Genomic DNA, 23,472 nt, shown 5'->3' on the forward strand with positions numbered 1-23,472 from the left:
ATACTTTGTCATGCCGTATTTGCGCAGCGGTCTTACAAGCGCACTTTTTTGGGGAAAAATTACACTTTTTTTTATTAAAAAATAAAACCGTAAAGTTATCCCCATTTTTTTTTATATTATGAAAGATAATGTTACGTAAATTCATACCCAACATGTCAAAATTGCGTCCACTCGTGGAATGCCGACAAACTTTAACCTTTTAAAATCTTCATAGGCGACGTTTAAAAAAATCTACAGGTTGCATGTTTTGAGTTACAGAGGAGGTCTAGGGCTAGAATTATTGCACTCGCTCTACCAATCGCGGCGATACCTCACATGTGTGGTTTTGAACACCATTTACATATGCGTGCGCTGCTCACGTATGTGTTCGCTTCTGCGTGCAAGCTCGTCGGGACGGGGTGCGTTTTCTGGCGCCTAACTTTTTTAGCTGGCTCCTAGATTCCAAGCAAATTTGTCAAACCCTGCATTATATGATTGGTTTTTATCTATTTTTAAAAGGAATCAGTTAACTATTATGTCTCTATACCCTGTAAACAGTATTTTCAGCAAAACATTTTTTCCTTTAGTGACCCTTTTAATTACCTTTCCTCTATTAAACCTTTTCAATAAACAATTTTTTAACAAGAAGATCAATATGATCATTAAGACTAGGTTCACATCTATGCAGGTTGTGGTTGATGCATTTTTGAACCACGCTTTGCTTATTTTTTGGGGCCAAATAAGACAATTTTGTTAATGGGTGTGACGTTACACTCTCTGGCACTCAAGTCGCATCAAAGTAATTAAGGAACCTTGGTGTGTCCAAAGCCACATGTTGGTGTTAATTGTTAGGGTTGAGGCCCGTACACACGATCGGATATTCTGACAATTGTGCGATGGAAGGGTTTTGTCGGATAAACCAACCGTCTGTATTCTCCATCGGCCAATTGTTGTTGGAATTTCTGACAACAAATGTTGGATAGCATGCGCTCAAACTGTCCGACAACAAAAGTGTTCCATCGGATTATCTGATCGTGTGTACACAAGTCCGTTGGACTAAAATCCAAAGTACAAACACGCCTGCTTTGAACCAATGCGAACCATAAGACGACATTAGCAGTAGTTGCCCAAAGGGTGGCACTAAAGGCGGAAAAACCATGCAGTTTCATGAATGTTGGCTGAAAAAGTTCTGCCGTCTGTATGCAAAACAAGTTCACGGCCAACGCCATTCGGACAAAATTCCACGGATTTGTCCGATGGAAATCCGATTGTGTGTATGAGGCTTTAGAGATAGAGGTAAACAATAGGGTTATGGTTAGCGTTCCAACAACAAAAGAGATTTTAAGGTCAACTTACCGACCAGCCTGTTAACCAATAGAATTGTCCCAACAGTATGCGTTGAAAACAGGGGTTTAGTTTGCACACATTTGCAAATTACATGCATGAGCTACAGAGCTCCGTCAAGGCACCCCAGTATTTTCTGTAGCCCCAACTCGAAATTTTGGGATCCAACACACAGTGGAAGCACATGCATTATAATGGATAGGGAGAGGGCAGGCGAGCCTGGCGGGAGCCCACCCCTCCTTAAAAAGATAAGGGACACCCCACCAAAATATTTTAGGACTACAGAAAAGGCTGGGGTGCCTTGACAGTGCTCTGTCAAGTTGCCCTTCCATGTGCTCCTTGCTGCAAAGGCCAGTTATAGGTGAGGGAAGTAGCCATTTGTTTGTCCCAGCAATTATAGCCAACCCTAGCCCTTAACCCAGGAGTAGGAAAAACTGGGGCATGCCAGCTGTTGTGGAACTACATTTCCCCAGAAGGCATTGCAAGGCTGGCAGTTACAATTACTCCCAGAGGCATGATGGAACTTCTAGTTCTGCAACAGCTGGAGGGCCCCAGGTTGCCTACCCCTGCCTTAACCCTAACTTGCGAGTTTGACCACAAAGATTCCTGAACTAGTTTGATGCAACTAGAGTGCCAGAGTGTGTAAAGTTGCACTCCATAAAGAGGACCGTCATACTTTCCTATTGGCCAAAAAGAAAAAAACCTGCAAAAAGCATAAAAAAACAAAAACACAACCGTTGCATTTTTGGGGCAGGTTAATTGAAGTCTATTACACGCAAAACACAATCTGCTGGTCCCTGACAATTTCCAAACACAGCACAGGCTCAAAAAAAGGTACAGACGTAAACTAGCAAAAAAAAAAAAAAACACACACACACGTTAAATGGACTGCAGTGGGTTTCTGCAAAATACATAGGTGTGAACCAGGGGGTAAGTGTATGGTACATTGAACATTTTTTTTGATCTTCCAAATATAAATTTTCTCCCAGACAGTAAATCGATAGATTTTTTTTTTATACGATCGGATTGTCATTCTGTCTAAGGCCACAATGAGTTCCACACAAACCTGCGCAACGCCACACAGAACCACAAGCCTAACCCATTCTCACAGCCTCCATCTGTTTTGTGTGCTACTTAAAAGGGGAAACACTTTTTATGAAAGAAAAAAAAATTATAAAAAAAACCACGACAAATCAAAAGGGAGATTGCAGGTTGTATTTGATCTCCAGGTTTCCTATATGTAAAAATGTCATTTTGAGGAGAACTGTCCTATATCACAAAAATATGTAAACCGTTTATTTTCTATTCAAATATCATGAAATCACAATGCCACATAATGTAGTTTTTCCCTTGATATTGCTAAAAGTACAGAAGTCTGACAACGGTAGCGTAACGGCGATTGTTCTGGCAGCCGAGTTGCCATTGTGCAGCACACCGCTATGAAAGACGAGGCGTGAGGTAAAAAGGAGGGAATGAAGAACTCGGTTTTGTCAGGCACAAGTAATGATCAATATTCAGCCATGGTTTCATCTGCATTACACAGGCCCCCCCAACTGAAAATTTGCTTTTCCACACTGGACATGTTTCTGAAACAGAATGTTGCCCAAAACAGACAGGTTCCATCTTTCATTTTCCAGTGTCTGTTAGTAAAATTAAAACTAGAATTTGATTGACTGCATTCTTTTCACAAACAGTACTCCACGCAAACTGACACACAGTTTACATACATATTAAATATGCAAATGTTTTTTACCTAGCACATTATTTGTAATTCTGTTCTCTCAGTCTTTTTCACATACCCCTACCACACTGTGCAGCCAGAACAGAGACATTGCCATCTACTACCATAGTTTGTTGCATCATGTAAGCTACCTAAAACCTCTCTCTCCCCAGCTCCTAGTGCCTGAAAACAGGTTGGGCAGGCCATAGACTGCTGGAATTGAATCTGATTCTTGCTCAACTGGCTGAAACTGGAGCTGTGGGTGGCCCTGCAATCAAAAGTTGATTCAGCCGAGGGGAAAACTATAGTCTGAACTATGACTGCATGCCAATGTGGTTACTGTTCTGCAGTGCCATCGTATTCAGAGTGGGTCTCTATCTTTCAGTGAAGTTTAAACCAAGCTGGTCCATACAAACTATGACCTTCACAACCAGATGCGCCCGCTGTATGAACTGTATTGCAGCCTCAGCTACATACAATATATGGCACTGTGTTCTGTCAGCAGGACAGAAAGTCCCAACCCTGCTCCCAGAACAAAATGGAGTTGGGCTGTTTTCTGCTCAGCCATTCACAGGGAGCTTTGCAGTCTATAAATAATTACAAAGCTTCCTCTGAAGGGCAGAGTCAAAAATTGTGATGTCATAAGACCGCCTCAGCCAATCAGAGGCAGCTTTGTATTTATTCACACACTACAAAGCTCCCTGTGAATTGCTGAGCAGCGCTCAATCCAGCAGCTGATTTGTGACTGCATGCAGACGTGGTTACTTCATCTTTTAGTGAAGTTTTGTTTGGACCAAACTATTACCTTCACTTCTAGATGTCCCCGCTGTATGAAGCCTCAGCTACATACAGTATATGGCCCAGTGTTCTGGCAGCAGGACAGAAAGTTCCAGTCCCGCACCCAGAACAAAATGGAGTTGGGCTGAGTACTGCCGAGCCATTCACATGGAGCTTTGTAGTCTATGAATTAATACAAAGCTTCCTCTGGAGTGAGATTGTGAGGTCATCAGACCCTCTCGGCCAATTAGAGGCAGCTTTGTATTCATTCGTAGAATACAAAGCTCCCTCTGAATTGCTGAGCAGCGTTCAGCGCGACTCAATTGTGCTGGGAGCAAGAATTTCCCGTCCTCTGCCGGAATACAGACCTGTGCAGTGTATGTAGCCAAGGCGCCCACAGTGGGCACATCTAGTAGTGAAGGTGAAAGTTTGTTTGGACCAGTTTCACCAAAAGATGAAGCAGCTACGGGTTCTGCGGCACCCCAAATTAAAAAGCCAGCAGAGGAGATTCCTTCATCAATGCTGAACAGGAGAAAATCCAGCCATGTGTGGCCATCTTAGGAATGGCAGCAATGTGCACTTCAATAGAGCCAGACTTTTCACAGGACTACTCAGTGTTATTTCTACAGTTCTGGAGGAAAGGGTGAGGCAATAACATAAGGAAAGATTTCAGGATGTAAAATAAAATACGTTTAAAAGGATAATTGCATTTTTAAAAAACACATCAACACTTTTAAATATACCCAGGAATGTCAAGGAACTTTGCAGATACAAATTTACATCTTTGCTTTTCTGTGCTTTTCAGGTATGGATATTGTAACTATGGAGGGAAACCAAATGGAATTTTTTGGTTCCCGAAACTGGAAATTCCAGATGCATTTTGTTAAAACTTACAGTAAAAAAAAACATTACAAAATGACTGTTACTATGTACAGCTGCACCAAATTTTGCACACTACAGCTTTAGAAAATCAACCCCACAGACCTGAGCCTATGAGAACATTGAGTGAGTGACTTATATAGCGCTACAAATGCGAACTGAATCGCCTCAAAGCACAGTGAAAGAAAAGGTGGAAGAGATTATAACTGCAAAGTTGCTTGTGAATAGATAATGAGAGTAAAAAGTATTTTAATATTTGCATGGAGTTTCGTATTTAACATGAGGCCTACGGTGCCGTAAAAAAAAAAAAAAAAAAAAAAGCAATAAAATTTTAAATTGGTACTCCAGACAAATTCAAACCAAGTCAAATAAAAGTGATCAATGCACTGGCAATTAAACAGGGCTTATGAGAACATAAACATGTGACATTAGACTACAAAGTTAAAAAAAATGGTCTATCCTGAATGCCAGAACAATGGTATTTTCATGCACCTATAAGAACCATGCAGTATTGACAGCACACATGTTATGGCACGGGATCCTAGGGAACTCATGAAATGAATTCTCAGCTACAACATAGCTGCCGATAGTGCATATGAAGGGTTTCCAGAGTAATTAAACACTAAAATCTGCTTGAGACTTACCGTATTTATCGGCGTATACCACGCACTTTTTTGCCCTGAAAATCAGGGCAAAATCGTGGGTGCGCGATATACGCCGATACCCGCGCTGTGTTTGAACACCACGATGGCCGCCGGACCGGACGAGGCCGCCGATAGACGGGCAGGACGCAATGGACGACGGGCAAGACACTGACGAGGGGCATCCAAACCAAGTATTTTTTTTTTTTCAGGCATTTTCCTTCAAGTTCGGTTTGTGCGCGCTATACGCCGGGGCGCGTTACAGCAAGATAAATACGGTACACAGGAAGACCTCCATCTCCCAAAGTAAAAAGGAAAGCCTGTCCCCCAACCAACCAATCACAGTGGTTCTAAGATTTGATGCAAAAGATGTCAGCAGCAACTGATGCCTTGGGGGATATCTGGAATGATATATCTCTATGGCATTTAGGGAGGAGGTCTCTCTGCATAATGACCTGAAGGGGACCCAAGCGGACAGGTGATTTCAAATTAAACTGGAAACCCCCCTTTAGCAGTCTGATGATAAAACACGAACAAAACAGCACATGAAAAGGAAACAATAGTTGTGTTGCAATATTAATGCCTCAAGAATTAAAAAAGGAAAAAAAAATGTAAAAAAAAAAAAAAAAGTTTTTTTAAAATATACTTTGAACAGATCCCCTGTCAGGGGAAACTGGGATGAAACCTAATGTTTTCCGATCAATCCTGATTTTTTTTTTATATATAAGATGCATTACCAGGTCATAAAAAAAATGATACAGAACAAAAAAAAAAAAAAAAAAAAAACACAGCTTGTATATTTCCATGAGCTTAGCATAAAACATTTTCCAGCAGCGATCTGCTTACAGTTTAAAAGAAAAAAAAAAAGAAAAAATAAACATAATTTTTGAAATCTCATCACCGCTGGAAGTCGTCTCCCGGCAGTTCTATAAATTTCCCATGAGTCCTTTTGGTCTTGAAGACCTAAAATATATTTATATATATATTTATATTTTTCCTGTAAAAAGTTTGCACAGAGTTCAAGGCTAGACCTGAGAGAACGGGAGGGACGGAGGAGGGTTCTTGGGACGGTTTATGGTAAAAGTGAAGGCCAGCTTGGGGGCCGATTACAAAATATTCCGTCAAGACGATGCATTGGCTGTTGCCGTCCTGCTTTGGAAGTGGTGGTTTGTGGTGTTGGCGGTGGAGTGGGAGTCGTCGTTTGACGTGATCCCGTAATCAGCCGGCTGAAGAAAAAAAAAAAAAACGACATTTGTTACAGTTATAAGAGTGCATCCAATCTTTACATAGGAATTAAACCTCATCAGTAACCAGCTTCTGAAATCTTCTTGCACCCACAACCCAACCTGAGCACAAAAGCCCAAGACCTTTTATTGATTGCATGTAATATTCTAATTTTCTGAGATTGTGGATTTGGGGTTTTCATGAGCTGTAAGCCATAATCATCACAATTATGACAAATCACGGCTTGAACTATCTTGCATGCAATGAGTCCATCTCATATATTAGTTTCACCTTTTAAGTTGCATTAGTGAAATAAATAAACTTTTGCACAATATTCACATTTTTTGAGTATCACACATTGTATGTATGTATGTATGTATGTATGTATGTATGTATGTATGTATACACACACACATATAGTCTATGCGGTCGTAATACAAGATACGTTTGTGTGATCATAATCATAAAAAAAATTATATATATATATATATATATATATATATATATATATATATATATATATATATATATATATATATATATATATATATATATATATATATATATATATATATATATATATATATATATATATATACATATACACACACACACAAACGTATCTTGTATTACGAGCAAAATCTGTTCCAGGACAATGCTCGTAATCCAAAGTACTCGCATATCAAAGCGAGTTTCCCCATTGAAGTCAATGGAGATGAAAAATAATTTTTTCCACATAGACTTAAATGGCATGCAATACCGCATGTGGCCAGAGGTGGGGGCACCAGAGAGCCTTGGAATCACTCGGAAAGGCCTGCGGACACCTCTGCTGAACTCGGAAAGGCTTGGGAACTGTGTATTTTTGAGATTTTCCAAGCGGCTCCGACCTCAGGCCAAACATGGTATTGCACACCGCTTTGAGGCTCCCCTACCTCAGGCCAAACGTGGTATTGCACACCGCTTTGCCTTGAATCCTGTTCATTTTGCGAGACAACTTTCGCAAACCAAGTTAGGATTTTTTAAAATTCAGTGCTCGCATTGCGAAACGCTTGTGAACCACGTTACTTGCAATCAGAGGTTCCACTGTATATATGAATATATTATTTTTTTGCATTTTGAAAAAAAAAATAAAAATACAATTATTATTTGTGTTGGCATCAGGACGTCACTCTGGTCCTCCCAGGCCATAAAGATGAGTGGCGGCCATCCTGGCCTCACTTGGACTTTCTGCCCAACACAAATGGCTCCCGGGCGTTACCGATGGCTCCGGCAAACCCGTGAAGCGGTGGGAGGGGATAAAAGTTTTAAAAGTTTAAACAAAAATGAACATGACAGTTTCTGAATAATAATAAAAAATGGGGGGGTAAAAAACAAACAAAAAACTATAAACATAAAATGGGTACTCCTAACTGCTGCTGCCAATCTCTTCATGCTGGAAAATGGCCAGACAGGATCTTGTGTGACATGTGAGATCTCTACAGGACGTCTGCGTCTACCTTCTACACAGACCAGGGCTCAAGTCCTGCGGGAACGGAGTTCCTGCACTTTTTTCACAGCAGGAACGCAGTTCCCTTTGCAGGGCTAGAGCAGCCGAGCCGCCTGAGCCAATCCTTCACTAAGCGGCGATGCCCAGCTCGAGTCCCTGTCAGGGGCAGGCGAACCTTAGTAATCCTTTATGTTACAGGCCGCTTCCTGTATATGGATTCATCAGGTAGTGTGCGGGTATTCCGTCACTTCCTCGATGCCGCAATGTCTCCTGGGAGCTTTTGTCATTGTTCCCAGGAGACATTGCGGAGGTCTGCCGCGAGTTATCACGGGATTTAGAAAGAACTTGCAGTGGATCGGAAAAAAAAAAAACATGCGGTTTAGTAATTATGCATACGAGCGTATCATTTTTTTTTTTTGGTGGGGGAGTGGATCTTGGGTGGGAGTTCTCACACTTTTTTCCCCAGGACTTGACCCCTGACACAGACAGGACAACAGATACCCCGGCCTCCACATCCACTCACTTGTCTTCTGAAGATCCTTTGGAGCAAGCTACGTTTTGGCGGTTCGGGAAGTTGTCTCCAATCTAAATCTGGAGAGCGAGTTCCATTTGGTCCGAAGAGGTTGAGGTCCTTGAAACATTCTGTCTCAATCATCTATGGATGTAAAAAAAATAAACATGGTATGTCCTCTTGACACAGAACTACACATGTATGTAACTATTATAGAGTAACATTTTGCAAGTTGTTTACTTCATTCAAATGTGGAAATTCCCCATAACATCCTCAATGCAAAACCAAGGGGCTTCTACCTCTATGGAGCACTGGAGCACTAGCCAATGTATACTAGTGTTGACGCTGTGCAGGTTATGGCATGGAGTGTGCAGCGCCCCATAGGAGTCACTACAGAGAGCACTTTGTGATTGGAAGACAGGACAGTCACATGACTGACAGGTGAGGTCACTGAGCTGTCCTCCAGAAATTTTTCTCATTTATTAGACTGAATGAAGCTTTGTTTGTTCTGGAGCTCAGCTGCACTTCATAAATATGCTGATGTTTTATAAGGTAAGGGCTGCTGCTTTACAAATGAGGTCCTATGTGTTTGGAAGGACAGAGGTTTACAAATGAGGTCCTATGTGTTTGGCAGGACAGAAGTTTACAAATGAGGTCCTATGTGTTTGGAAGGACAGAAGTTTACAAATGAGGTCCTATGTGTTTGAAAGGACAGACGTTTACAAATGAGGTCCTATGTGTTTGGAAGGACAGAAGTTTACAAATGAGGTCCTATGTGTTTGGAAGGACAGAAGTTTACAAGTGAGGTCCTATGTGTTTGGAAGGACAGAAGTTTACAAATGAGGTCCTATGTGTTTGGAAGGACAGAAGTTTACAAGTGAGGTCCTATGTGTTTGGCAGGACAGAAGTTTACAAATGAGGTCCTATGTGTTTGGAAGGACAGAAGTTTACAAATGAGGTCCTATGTGTTTGAAAGGACAGACGTTTACAAATGAGGTCCTACGTGTTTGGAAGGACAGAAGTTTACACTAGAAGACTACAGAGCAAAATCACAACCATAAAAAAAAAAAAAACGTTTACAGAATCACAGATTATTATTTTACACAATCACATGAAACAAGAGAAATTATCTTTTTTTAGGTAAATCCAGAAACTGGGACATGTTATATTAACACATGGATGTGCATTATCAGAATTGTTTTCCTTTTTAGAGCCAGACCTCATCCAATTTTTTTTTTTTTTTTTTTTATATCTCAATCTGAACAAAGTAAGGGTTAATATTTATTTTACATTTTTCTAGTTTGTGCGCTCAAAGGGAAGACCAAGGCCTCCTTCACATGGGCATCATTACCCGTACAGCATGAATCCACCATTTAAGAGGCTGGATGCACATGCTCCGATTTCGTGGCTGCTCACCCTCCCCTGCACGCCTGTCAAATTAAGACCCGCAGCTGCTGCATCCCCCATAGGAGCTGCATACGCTCCCTTGCACACAGCTCCACAATAAAAAAAAATTAATAATATGGTTTTCACTTAGTTCTTTGACGCATTGTCTATGCGTGCAATGAGTTAAATGGTTAGAAAAAAAATAAAAATTCTGCAGGAAAACAGCAGTGCAGAAAAGCATGGGAAGGAGTTAATGAGGACAGATTATATGATCTCCAACTATTAAGGGCTCTTTCACACTGAGCGCCCGTACAGGTCCGACTGTCAGGTTTTTTGCGGACCTGTACGGGCGCTCCGTGCTCCTCTATGGAGCCGCGGATGTCAGCGGTGACATGCACGCTGACATCCGACCAGCTCCGATCCGCCAACGTGTGACGGAGGAAAAACCTACTATTCCTTTCGTCTGGCGGATCGGGTGAACACGGACAATTTTTTTTTCCCGTTCAAGAAGCAGGTTGAATGAAAAAAACGCGTTTCCACTATCCACACACCGTACCACGGGGGTAATGATCAAGATACAATTTTCTACTGACAATCAGCTGAGCACCAGGAGCCACGCTCATATGGGTACAATCAGGCAGATTATTTTATGGAACGCAGACAATTATTATAATGATGCAGGGAGGATGGGAGCATTTAATAGAAGATAGAGAGGAGAGGGAGGAGAGAAAGACACAGACAGCAGGCTGCGGCTGATGGAATCACGCAAACTGACCACGGTGTCAGGGCAAAGCAGCCATGATTTTCGTGATCAGTTTGCAGAGGGGAGAGCATAGCTAGGCAGGATCAGACAGGTATTTAAGGTGATATGAGGGTCCAAATGACACAGAACAAGCACTGTGCTGTATAACATGCTTTAACAGGAACAGGACCTTTATTTTATTATTTGGGTTAACAAACACTTAAAGTACAAGGAGTATAGAACTGTATGGGGACAGTTGCTTGCAGTGGACTGTGGTGGTTTCCATTGAGCACAATATACTGTACATTTTAATGCTAAAAAAACTTTGCCGGCTCCTTGAAGGGCCATTTTAAAATGTTCTGTTTGCTACACACTCACCTCATTCTGCCAGGGGATTGATACACATCCAGTTGCAAATTTAACGTAGAAATCATTGTCTGTTTTGTCCAAATTTACACCTTTAACCGTCGAAAACTGCTCAATGTCCAGCACGTCCTTACAATACACCGCCCGGGGCTGAGAGGGGAAAACATCAACATGGTTTATAGTTCCAGCACTATAGTTTATGCTAGAATCCAAAACATACACAAGTCATTACATGCGATTTAATTATTTTCAAATTTAAATTGGTTGTAAAGGCATTTTCTGCATTAAGGTAAAAAACATTTTATGTTCTGCTCTCTCCCCTCCTCTTTAAATACTTACCTGAGCCTGATCTCGATCTTGTGCCCAAGAGCAGCAGAGCTGCTGCTTCTCTATCTTTCCTCACTGGCTCAGAGACAGCAGCGGGAGCCATTGTCGATCAATTACAGGATGTGAGGAGAGAGCAAGGGGTGGGGATGAGACTTGCTGTCTGTGTATAGACACAGACAGCACAGCTCGGGATTGTGCCCGCAGGTGTGCCAATATAGGAAGTGGCTTCCTATGGTGGCACACTAAGAGGAGGAGCCAGGAGCACCGAAAGGGGACCCAAGAAGAGGAGGCCTCTGGGCTGCTCTGTGCAAAACCATTGCAGAGAGAATGCAAAAACTAAAAAATAAAATGAAAATAAAAAAAACAGCTAACACTTTAATTACAGACTATTATGTTTTATGGCAAAAACTATTTTTTTGGGTTACAACTTTTGTTTTACTGCTGTCTTTGTCCCCATCAGAGAGTTGCCTGTACTATGTGTCTTCAGAGACACAACAGGTAGGGAAATTCCCACAACAGAGAGGTCTATGAAACAAGTGTCCCCATTTGGAGATTTTTCTACATCAATGAGTGGGAAACCAAGTAACAATAAGTCACCAGAACAAATGGGATGGATCGCCCCAATCAGGACAAATACAGCAACAAAACTTGACAGAAGTTCCAATCTTTCCCAACGATCTAAAACTTAAAAAAAATAAAAAAAAGGGGGCGTCATAATATACTGTCATAATGCTGCTTACTTAAAGGCCTCGAGTAATGTTGAGTATAGGCGAGTAAAATTCTTCATTGCCAGTGTTGTAATCTACTCATTTATACTTGCGTTCACATGCTCATAGATGCGCTATCACGCGTATGAGTAAAATTACTGCACACAATACAGCTACATTCAAATCCATAAAAAAAAAGTCCAATGGAGGCTAAGCAGGGCTGGACTTTCCGAGAAAAAAAAAGCCTGTCTGTCTTTTATCTTGGAAAGTCCGGCCGTGTGTACAAGGCATAAGCGTTTCGGCACAGCGCAAGCACTGTCAAAACAATACTTTCAAATCTGACCTGGCAGCTTATGTGCAAGGCAAGGGACTGCTGCTGCGGTATCAGGTAGGCCAATGAAAATGTGTACATAAAATTCTATTACAAGGCAGGAAAGTCTAATTTATCTCATATTTTAAAAGTAGAGTAGGGGAGGTGTCAGATATTTTTTCGCTATCCCTTTGTATAGATTTCCCTTCACTTGCTGTCCCATAGCCAAACAGGAAGTGAAAAGAAATCCCTGCAAATTTTGGGAACTCCTTGGGGACCCCCAGGTCACCAGAACTAGCGTCTCCCCTTTGGAAGAGTTCCCCTCTATTACTTTCCTATGGGACAACCAAATACTTGGGGATTTCTTTTACTTTCACGTTTAATGATAATGGCAAACTGAACAAATAGAGAAGGTCAATTCCCCCCCCCCCAATGGGGGCACAGAATTCTAATCCCTCTCCTCTAAAACTAGGAGAAAAAAAATGTGCCTTTAGTTCTACTTTAAGAGTAACTCTACAGACATGGCAAGGTTGGAATTATAGTGTGCCAAGATGGCCTGCTGCTGAGCCCTTGTTCTAGTGGCTTAAGACCTAGTCCAATATCGGCCATCGGTCTCCATGGTCCCTCACCAGCTTCAAGCAGCAATGCCAATGAACCAATTTTTGAGACGAAAGCCAGGTGACCAACCATGATATGCACCCATGTTACTCACACATGGTACATTTATTGCTAGCCATCCCCAAAATGTTCTAAAGTGAAAAAAGGTGCATTGACCAGTCTTCTTTAAATGTCAGTGTGGGAACATTCAGTGCTCATTTATGAAAAGCGTCCCCAACTCGGCAGTAATAAAGAACACTTACATCTGGCACAAAAGACGGCTTCATAATTCCGGCCTCCAGCCTCTTAAAGTTCATGTTCCTGAGAAACGGATGCTGCTTCACCTGACTGGCACCATGTTCATTGCACCCCAGCCTCTGCTTTGGGTCTTTGGCTAATAGCTGTAGGTAGAAGACAAGAACGGAAGTTATTCCCTTTATTCATTACTTTCCTCTCACAGACCTTGAAAATAACATATATAAAAAAAAAAGAAAAAAAAAAAAAGGGGAGAACCTTGACTTGAAGGCAGTAACTTCAGAACTAGAAAAGTAGCCGACTACTTGTTACTACACAAACTGGGGAAAATGATGCTCCGGAGTTTGGATGTGTTTGATTAGCCAATAGTGCGTAGTGATTATCTGGTGAGAGGCTGAGATTGTACAGACAACCTGCGATGCTGGATGGATCCAACCTCAAGAAAGCAGGATGCCAGTTAAAGTCAGAGGCATTAGGTTGATTCAAGACTGAGGTGCCACTCTACCTCAAACTATTTCACTCTTTGCAGATAAAGAGCTCAAACAAGGTTACAAAAAAAAGATTTTTTTTTTTATAATATATATATATATATATATATATATATATATATATATATATATATATATATATATATATATATATATATATATATATATATATATATATATATATATATATATATATATATATATATATATATATATATATATATTCAAATGCAGAGCTCTCACCTGAACAGTTTCATAGATAGATAGATATATATATATATATATATATATCTATGAAACTGTTCAGGTGAGAGCTCTGCATTTGAATTCCCGAATCTGCACTCCTGCTGTTGACCTTATGAAGAATTCCCGTATTCCCCTTATGCAGAATGCAAGTTACAGACAGACTCTTGTGGTAGGACACAGAGTTTGGCAAGCAACTCTCACCATTATGCAAGAAGGCCGGGACTTGCTTAAATTGGTTATAGAGGCTGAAGGTTTTCTACCATAATGCATTCTCTTCATTAAAAGGTAAAAAAACCTTTAATGCTCAGCTCCCCCCCAACTAACCCCCCTTTAACTTACTTGAGCCCAAACTCGATCCCGCGATGTGCACAAGATGAGCAGCTCTCTCCCTCATTGGCTCAGACAGCAGCAGGAGCCATTTCTGCTGTCAATTACACCTGGTAGGGAGGGAGCAGAGGGCAGGGTCAAGCCACGCTCTGTGTGTCAATGGACACAGGGGTTTAATTACAAAATCTGGTGCAGCTGTCCATAGAAACCAATCAGCTTCCAGGTTTTTTTTTTTGTCAACGCTTAATTGAACAAACTAAAGTTAGAATCTGATTGGCTGCTATGCACAGCTGCACCAGTAAATCAACCCCGCAGAGCCAGCTCGGGAATGAGTTTGCATGAGTACCCTCATAGCAAGCCACTTTGGTGAGCACTTGGCTGAGAAGTGGGGAGCCAATGTGCCACCATGGGACATGAGAAGAGGAGGATAGAGGCTGTTAAAAAAAAAAAAAAAAAAAAAAAAGACAATCATTTCAAATATTTTGCTTTAATAGCAGTTTGTGTTGATAAAATAATTTTAGGCCTGGAGATTACTTATTAGGGTTTAACTAAATATCTTAAAAACCAGAGGCCATGGAGAATTAAATGGTGGCAATTTAAATTTTTTACGCCACACAAAAGGTGCAGAGATTTATGAAGCGCAAATTTTCTGTAAAAAAAATAAAAAATAAAATACACTAAAGTTAGCTTTAGTGCACACAAAGGCAATGTATTACCCATTTAAAAAAAGGGAGAGAAAGAAGAAGAGGTTGTACCAGGTAAATGGATACCCATGAAGGAGCGACAAACTTGGTATCCAAAATTTTCCATAGACAATGTTTTTAACATTCTTGCAGGTTATCAGTTTAGCGTCAACCATGAATAATGATCTAGAATTATTGCTCTCACTTGACGTGCACAATTATATTAATATTTAACATTTGTATTGCTACCAATGGTTTTGTATGCAATTGGGGACTTTTTTTTTTAGGTAGGCAGTAGTTTCAGGGCACTGTGGCATCCAATTGTCAGCTTGTGAGATGTACACACAGTGGTGTTGCTTTACTAAAACTGGAGAATGCAAAATCTGGTGCAGCTGACAGCCAATCACCAAAGAATATTTACCTTCCTATGTATCCTCTGATCAATTGCTTTGCCCCCCCCCCCCCCATGTGATGAGATATAGACATGTTTATAGCCCATTCAGGACAGCAGCCTAGGGTGACAACCATGGCATGGCTCCCACCATAGATACCCACCCGGAGACGGCAAGCGTGTTTGCAAGCTTACCAGTTGAAAATAAAAGGCAAAGAAACTGGAAATATAAATCCATTCACCACACCAAGGTCCATTTTTGGTTTTTGGGTCGAGATAAACTTTAACCAGTCAGGTTATACCAATAACTAAAATTTCACTTTTTGGTAGATTAATCGTTTACACATGAATATATCTTCTAAAGAGCATCTATCTCAAGTTCACGGAGATCACAGCTTTTGTAGAATGAAGGAAAAATGATTCAGCCTTTTCATATCGAAGAGACCAGTGGCGCAATTTGTAAATGAATGCACAGGAAACAAAACAAAAAACACATTTGCAATAATGACTGTTGGAGGACAAAAGCTTCTATTCAGCTGCATATAAAAAGATGTATTTCAAGGGTCATAAAAAAAATAGAACTGTGAACACTAGGCTTTCATCATCTTTCACAAGATGTTATATCATCTAAAGTGGAACTAAAGCGTTTCACTGATATTTACATTTCTGTCTGTAATGGAGATCAGCTAAATCCTTTTAAGAGCAATTTAGTGGAGTTAGTATGTGTCAACTAACTTGACAATAAGTCTATGCATAATTTCTATACCCAATACATTTTTTTTCTTTTAGGACTTCTAAAGCTTTTTTTGTTTTGATGAAAATGCTGTTATGCTTTTTATTTGTAGGCTGACAAACGCAAAAAAAAAAAAGTGTATAATATATATATATATATATATATATATATATATATATATATATATATATATATATATATATATATATATATATATATATATATATATATATATATATACACACACACACACACACACACACACACACACACATACACATCGGCATATGCAGCCCATCAGAGAACAGGACACATGGGGGGTAGAGATGGAAGAGCTGCTCGCCCCAAAGTTACATGGAAGGAAGGAGTTCCCCAGGTAGGGCTTTTAGGCAGCAGGGTCAAAAAATAGGATTTTTTGTACTCACCGTAAAATCCTTTTCTCTGAAGTCCATGGACGGACACAGCTCCTTAAATCTTGACAAGTGGGTTATGTTCCCTGTTTACAGGAGAGGACTAGGCAGAAACATGTTAAATAGTTAAATACATGTTACATTAACAGAGTTGAACAGCCCCGCCCAGGGGGCGGTCCCTCCAGACATAACCCTCCTCACTGCAGCTTGCAGCCTCAGTTCGTAACAAGCAGTACAAACCTAAAAAGGAGGGGTGGGAGCTGTGTCCGTCCATGGACTTCAGAGAAAAGGATTTTACGGTGAGTACAAAAAATCCTATTTTCTCTTATCGTCCATGGACGGACACAGCTCCTTAAATCTTGACAAGTGGGACGTCCCCAAGCAGTGTCAAAAAACGAGGGGTGGGAAATATATCAGTAAAAACAATTTTAACTTCACCCCAAAACAAGCAGAGCTCCTCAACGGAGGAGGTGCAACTTTAAACAGCCGCCGGCAAAAACTAGCGGCTGAAAAAAACATCATAAGATGCACTCACAGCAACCATGTAAGTTCTGGAAAAAGCGTGAACGGACGAGCAAATCGCCGCCTCGCACACCTGTGAGACCGACGCATGATGTCGGAAAAAAAAAACAAAAAAAAAAAAAACCCAGGAAGCACCAATTGCCCTGGTCGAAAGTGCCGTGACCGGAAAGGGGGGCCCGCCCTTAGGAGCATAGGCCTGTATGACGGCCTGCCCGATCCACCGAGAAATGGTGGTCGACGAGACCGCCAGGCCCTTTTGTGGACCAGACACCGACACAAAAGAGAGTCAGAAGCTCCGAAATGGAGCCGTAGTAGGCTGGTATACCCGCAAAGCGCGTACCACGCCTAAAGTATGAAAGGCCGAAACCTCCTTCGGAAGAAGGGAAGGTCGCGGGCGCACCATCACCTAATCCTTATGGGGGATCAAGCATGGCGGCTTGCAAGACAAGACCGCCAACTCAGAAACCCCTCTAACAGAGGTAAAGGCCACTAAAGGGGCCACCTTCTGAGATAGTGTCAAGAGAAAATCTCTCTGATGTTTCCAAAAGGAAGGTTCCTGAAGAACCGAGAGCACCAGAGTCAAAACTCATGGGGGAAGAGATGGGCCAAGAGGGGAAAGTATATGACAAACCCCTTGCACACAAAAAAAGGGGACCCACCAGGGAACGGGCCGCAAAAAGGCCACTAAAAGAACACAGCCAAGGCTGAAATCTGCCCCCAAACGGTGCTTTAAGCAATTTTTAGATCCAATCCAAGCTTTAAAAACAGCAGGACCCTGGACATTGAAAGTACGCCCGTGGACGTCACTCCATCCCTTCGCACCAAGAGAGGTGCGACGGTAGATCCTCCGGAAGAAGACTACGGTGCCCTGTTGAGATGACCGAGTCAGACAGACCCTGGTCACCTAAAGTCTGGCTTCCAATAACCATGTTAAGCAAGTCAGTGACTGTACAACAGGAGGAAGTATGGGACCTTGAGACAGGAACCTCCTGCCCTGGCAATCGCCAGGGTGCCTCCGCTACCAGGCGCCCGATATCAGCGTACCAAGGACGCCGAGATTAATCTGGAGCGATTAGAATCATCGGGATCTCCTCAGCATCCACTCTGTGGAGCGGCCGAGGAAGCAACTACCATGGAGGAATGGCAAAAAATCACCGATACAGACAACACAGGGCCACCAGCGCGACTGACGCGTCTGTACAAGATCACTAGACCTGGCCACTAACTGACACCCTTGCGGCGGAGACAAGCTGCCAGGAGATCCATGCCATGTGAGGTTCACCTCCTGCAAGGGAGCCGAAACACCCCAAGCACAAAGACCAGTCGCCCTGGTCCAGCATCTGGCGACTCCAGTAGTCTGCCTGCCGGCATACCTGATGGTAGACTGAAGCCACGGCCGTGGCGTTGTCCGGCTGAAACCAGATTGGTCGACCACAAGGAGAAGCATAGCCTGATCGCCTAAAATAGTAGGACAATGAACAGTAGACAGCACCTGGTATTCCCAGGCGGTCTTCCACCAGGCACTAGCCAGGCCCGACCCTGGGTAGCTACCGAGACCAGACACATTCAAGGAGGTGTGGTCATAGGTCCCGCAAGTCCAGCGACTCAGGGCCGACTGGACCCCCCAGTTTTGTGAACCTCCAGGTTCACAACCCGTGAGCTGGCATTCGTCGTAAACACCGACCACTGGAAGGAAGGAACAACTTCCCGGACCGAAGAGTCGGGAATCTCTGTCACCAACTCAGAGAGACTCTGACTAGGTGGCGCACAGGAATCTAATGATTTCAGAGACAAGAGATTTTTACCACCTGGACAGTAGTTCCACTGGAAAACCAGGGTGTGGAACTGGGCATACAGTACCACCTTGAAGGAGGCTACCCACAGACCCTGAACCAGCAGGCGCCCGGAGAGAAGACCGATTGCGTGATGCCAATACCTTCTCCGCAGACTGAAGAGTCTGCAATTTCTCCAGGGGAAGAAGGACCTTTGCCACTGAGGAGTCTGGATCAACACTAGATACTCCAACGCTGAGTCGGAACCTAGCATGCCCATAATTTGAACCCTGGGTCGCACACATGTAGGGCAGGCTTGCTGCCACTGAGCTACACTTTCTGGCCTAAACGTTTAACATCCACCCGAATCTTCGGAGGGTCTGAATGGGAATAACCCATCCACTAGGTCGGAGACAGAAGCTGCTCTCAGAAGAAAGTCGTCAAAGTAGCCAATGAGGCAAAGCCTCGCTGTCCCAACAAAATTCAAATAAGTGCGAGCTCCTAGCTGAAAACCCATGGTGCTGACGCCAGATCAAAAGGGAGGGCCACAGGCTGACAGAGACCCTTCTCTCATCACGAAGCACAGAAAAAAACACTGTGACATGTGCAAAACGGGACATGCATGTATGCGTCCCTGATGTCTGAGGACGTCAGGACATCCCCCGGATGAAGCGCAGCTACTCTCGTCCTGCAGGAAAGGTAAAATTACCTTGCAGCTTTGCCAAGTAATGGAGTTAAGCACTACACCACCGTGTGCATAAAACCATTCTGAAACAGACGCCCTGGATAACAAGGGCGCAGCATTCAATGAAGCATCACAGACCTATATGAGGCCCTGGACCAGCTGGTCCGCTAGGCTAATAACCTCAGGAGAGAGTCGGTGCTCCTCCACTGTCTGGTGCAAAATGCTCACTCTGTGAGTTGTATACAGCACTAGGGGTCAGGACTACTTTTTTTTTTTTAACTAGGTACCTAGTCCATGGCTCCATAACAGAGCATTCCCCAGGGGATAGCGGGGGAAGGGGGCACTCTTTTACCACCCGCCCGCAGTCCACCCCCACCCTGGCACAAACTGTGTCCAGGACTAACAATAAAAACTCTGTGGGAATCACAGGTGCTAACACCTGCTGCCACCACCAGCATGTGGGGAAGGACCCAGATACTGACTCCAATATTTACATATAGTGTGTATTATAATATGCACACCTGTCCATACAAATAGACAAAGGCTCCTAGAGCCCTATTCAGGGCCTCTCACCCACTTGCTGCGCTGACCAGGGGTAACCAGGGGACTCCCTCAGGAGGAGACTGCACAGCGCTGCCTGTGAGGAAAAGAACCGTGAGGTAACTTTTGCAGGGACCTGTGTTTAAACAGGAAAAGCCTCCTAGGGCTTTTTTATCTAAGGATAAGTCACAGATACAGCATAAAAAGCAAAACCATTACAGGTGTCACCAATCAGTCAGCGTCTGCTGAAGTATAATCATAAACATCTGTGCTCATCACAGGGCTTTTTACCTCACAGGAAAGCCCAATACAAAAAAGAAAAAGCACAGGCCAGATAACACAGTCCCCTCAGGAAGGCCCCCTCCCCCCTGACAGCGGCAATGTTAGCAATGCAGCAAGGGAAAGGAGCAGGGAAGTAAGGGGAAGGGACCCCCAAACCCCAGGAATGCCCAGCCGTACCAACCCACCGAAGCAGGAGGGACTGTACTTACCCGTCCGAGCGAGGACTCGCTGACGCATTCCTGACAGACCTACAACCGCAATGGAGGTAGCTGTCGGCCCGGTCCACTGTGATTGAGGCAACACCACAGCTCAGTCATATGTGGACCTCGGAGCAAAGCTCACCGGCCACCTCAGGAGTCATGAGGTATGGCGTGGCAGACCAAGCCTCTTTGCAAAGGTGTGCCCACGCTTGCTGGTCGGACTGAGTAGACTACAAGGATCTATAATATCCAGCCTGTCTCTCAGCCAACAGTTGAAAGAAGATTCTTCAAGAAAAAGTAAAGTAAAATAAAATAAAATTTCTCCTCAGGGCGCTGGGCCCAAAGGGAGCCATACGTCCTTCTCCTTTGCTAGGCAGAACGAAACTGAGGCTGCAAGCTGCAGTGAGGAGGGTTATGTCTGGAGGGACCGCCCCCTGGGCGGGGCTGTTCAACTCTGTTAATGTAACATGTATTTAACTATTTAACATGTTTCTGCCTAGTCCTCTCCTGTAAACAGGGAACATAACCCACTTGTCAAGATTTAAGGAGCTGTGTCCGTCCATGGACGATAAGAGAAAGTAAGTTGAGTAGCTTCAGTAAAAAATGACATTTGCCGATGAAATCGGATATCACAATTACTATGAATGTACATTTTTCCTTTTGTGCATTCGGTTTCCTTCGTTTCTTTATTGCACCTCACTCACAATTTAGAGTACGGTGACAATATGCCTTATACAAAAAGGATTCCATATTTTCTTTATTCCATTACTATCCAAATGTTATTTTATCTCCCTTTTCAAATTCTCATCTCCACTATAAGTCAATGGCCCGGATTCACAAAGCACTTGCGCCGACGTATCTCCAGATACGCCGCGTAAGTGCAAATATGCGCCGTCGTATCTGTGCGCCGTACCCACAAACTAAGATACGCCTAAAAACAGGCTCAATCCTGCCGACGCAACTTGCCGGCGTAGGGTGGGCGCACATTTACGCTGGCCGCATGGTGGCGCTGCCATCAATTAGCCATTCAAATGAGGAAAATACGGCGATTCACCAACCTGCGCCCGACGCAGGCTACGAGAGGTGCGCGTAAGTTGGACATCCGGTGTAAAGTTAAGCCCCATAAAGGAGGTGTAACTCAGCAGCAGACATGTAAAGGTCTGCATCAGGGAACAGAAGCCGGCGGTTTTTACGTAGTTTACATTGGACGTGTGTCTGGATGGGCGTAGATTACGTTCATGGCGCAGGCAGTGATCCGGCGTATCTTAGGTAGCTGTTCCGACGTGGTTATGAGCATGCGCACGGGGATGCGCCCACGACACGACGCATGCGCAGTTCGTTCAACGTACTTGTCTGGCTCTCAAACCATCATTTGCATGGGGTCACGCCTCATTTGCATGGCTTTGCATGGGGCAAGCCCACTTCCACCTACGCCGGCCTGCGCCTTTGAAATCTACGCCACACCGACGCAGTTTTGGGAGCACGGGCTTCCTGAATTCCATGCTTGCCTCTCTGTGCTGCGTCGGCGTAGCGTACATCGAGATGCGCTACGGCGGCATAAATGTGCACCGCTGTCTGTGAATCCGGGCCAATATGTTTTTCTTCTCTCTACTGCAAATAAAGCATCTCATTCTAAGAATTCCCCCTTTCCCTATAAAACATGTTTTGCCACTTTCCAGGGCTTCTTCAGGGATGTAAACATGCTTTAAAATAGTGCTCATTCTGGAGTCCTTGCCTGTTCAGAGATCTCTCTCTATGCATCTTTGTACACTTTTGTCACGTGATACGTGATCAAAAAAAAAAAAATGTATTGACTGAGGTGTGGCTTTCTTTATTTACATAGGGCATGCATCCACTTTAGGATGTCAGTAGTATGCACCTGGTGGTGTCTCCTTTCCCCGTGTATTGTTAATTTATGAAAATCATTTGGCTGGAGTTCAACGTTAGGCCCTATACCTTTCTGAAGTACTAAATAATGCTGTTAGCTTTTGATTTTTCTGGAGACTCAAACATAGTAAGCGGAGTTGTTCCCTGGTCCAGTCTTCCTAGACACCTAGACTTGGTTGCCTGTATTTAGAGAGATCAAAAATGTGTCTACCCTGACACCAGAACACTCAATTTTTTCTTACCATCTTACAAATGGATTTTGCATCTTCTGAGAACTTCTCAGAATAGGACTCTTGTTCCTCCTGAACACGTTTCTCCACTTCTTCCCTTTTCACCCGCTCCTTCCATGCGCGGAATGGTGACTGTCCCTCGATCATCTCATAAATGAGGCAGCCCAGCCCCCACCAGTCTGGGCTAAATGTATATCGTTCATTTTTAATGACTTCTGGAGCTGAAGAAATACAATCAGTGAGGATGGAACACATCAAATCAGATCTAGAAAGACAATGACCTTTGATTGGTAGATTTTGAAATGGTGGGTAAAATTGTGAGGATACACACCCATATATCCAACTGTCCCTACTCTTCCTCTAATACTTTCTCCGTCTGGAATTTTGATGGCCAGGCCCAAGTCTGAGATTCGTATGTGACCTAAGAGAAAAATATAAATAAAAAAAAGTTAAATATTCAAATCTGACAGAAAAGTCCTTGCGACAGGTGGGTAGTTTTAGCTTTCCATTTAGGGGCTTAATGCTGAGAATATACAACTGCTGTCTTTCAAATGTCCATGTGATGGCTGCTCCAGCACGGTGTCCAATGATCTCATGTCCCGATTGGCTGAAGGATGACTTAACGGCCCTATAGAACATTTGTGGTCTTTTAAGTAATCTAATGGCGCCACCTGGTTAAAACAAGATCCTTCTAGAAATATGAAAAATGAAATCCAGGTATCGCAGCTTCTACATAAGTACACTAGTGCAGCTTGGACCAAGGTAGGCATGTATGTGCCATACCTATGGGATCTCCCTGGAAGTAGAGTGACCTCCAGAGTGGCT

At 43.1% G+C, this 23,472-nt stretch overlaps 1 protein-coding gene across 1 annotated transcript in view; it reads right to left on the bottom strand.

Annotated features, from left to right (window-relative positions):
• Positions 1-6,123: 6,123 nt before the first annotated feature.
• The window catches only part of LOC120933190 (G protein-coupled receptor kinase 5-like), a 106,567-nt gene continuing 89,218 nt past the window's right edge, over positions 6,124-23,472 (bottom strand). The window contains exons 11-16 of the mRNA XM_040346252.1: positions 22,979-23,068; positions 22,660-22,868; positions 13,260-13,397; positions 11,068-11,205; positions 8,574-8,705; positions 6,124-6,566 (exon numbers count right to left, since the gene is read on the bottom strand). Of these exons, the coding sequence (XP_040202186.1) occupies positions 6,462-6,566; positions 8,574-8,705; positions 11,068-11,205; positions 13,260-13,397; positions 22,660-22,868; positions 22,979-23,068 (812 nt within the window). The 3' untranslated portion in view covers positions 6,124-6,461. The remainder of the gene's footprint in view (positions 6,567-8,573; positions 8,706-11,067; positions 11,206-13,259; positions 13,398-22,659; positions 22,869-22,978; positions 23,069-23,472) is intronic.

The sequence above is a fragment of the Rana temporaria genome, chromosome 3, assembly GCF_905171775.1.
Source record: "Rana temporaria chromosome 3, aRanTem1.1, whole genome shotgun sequence".
Taxonomy (NCBI): domain Eukaryota; kingdom Metazoa; phylum Chordata; class Amphibia; order Anura; family Ranidae; genus Rana; species Rana temporaria.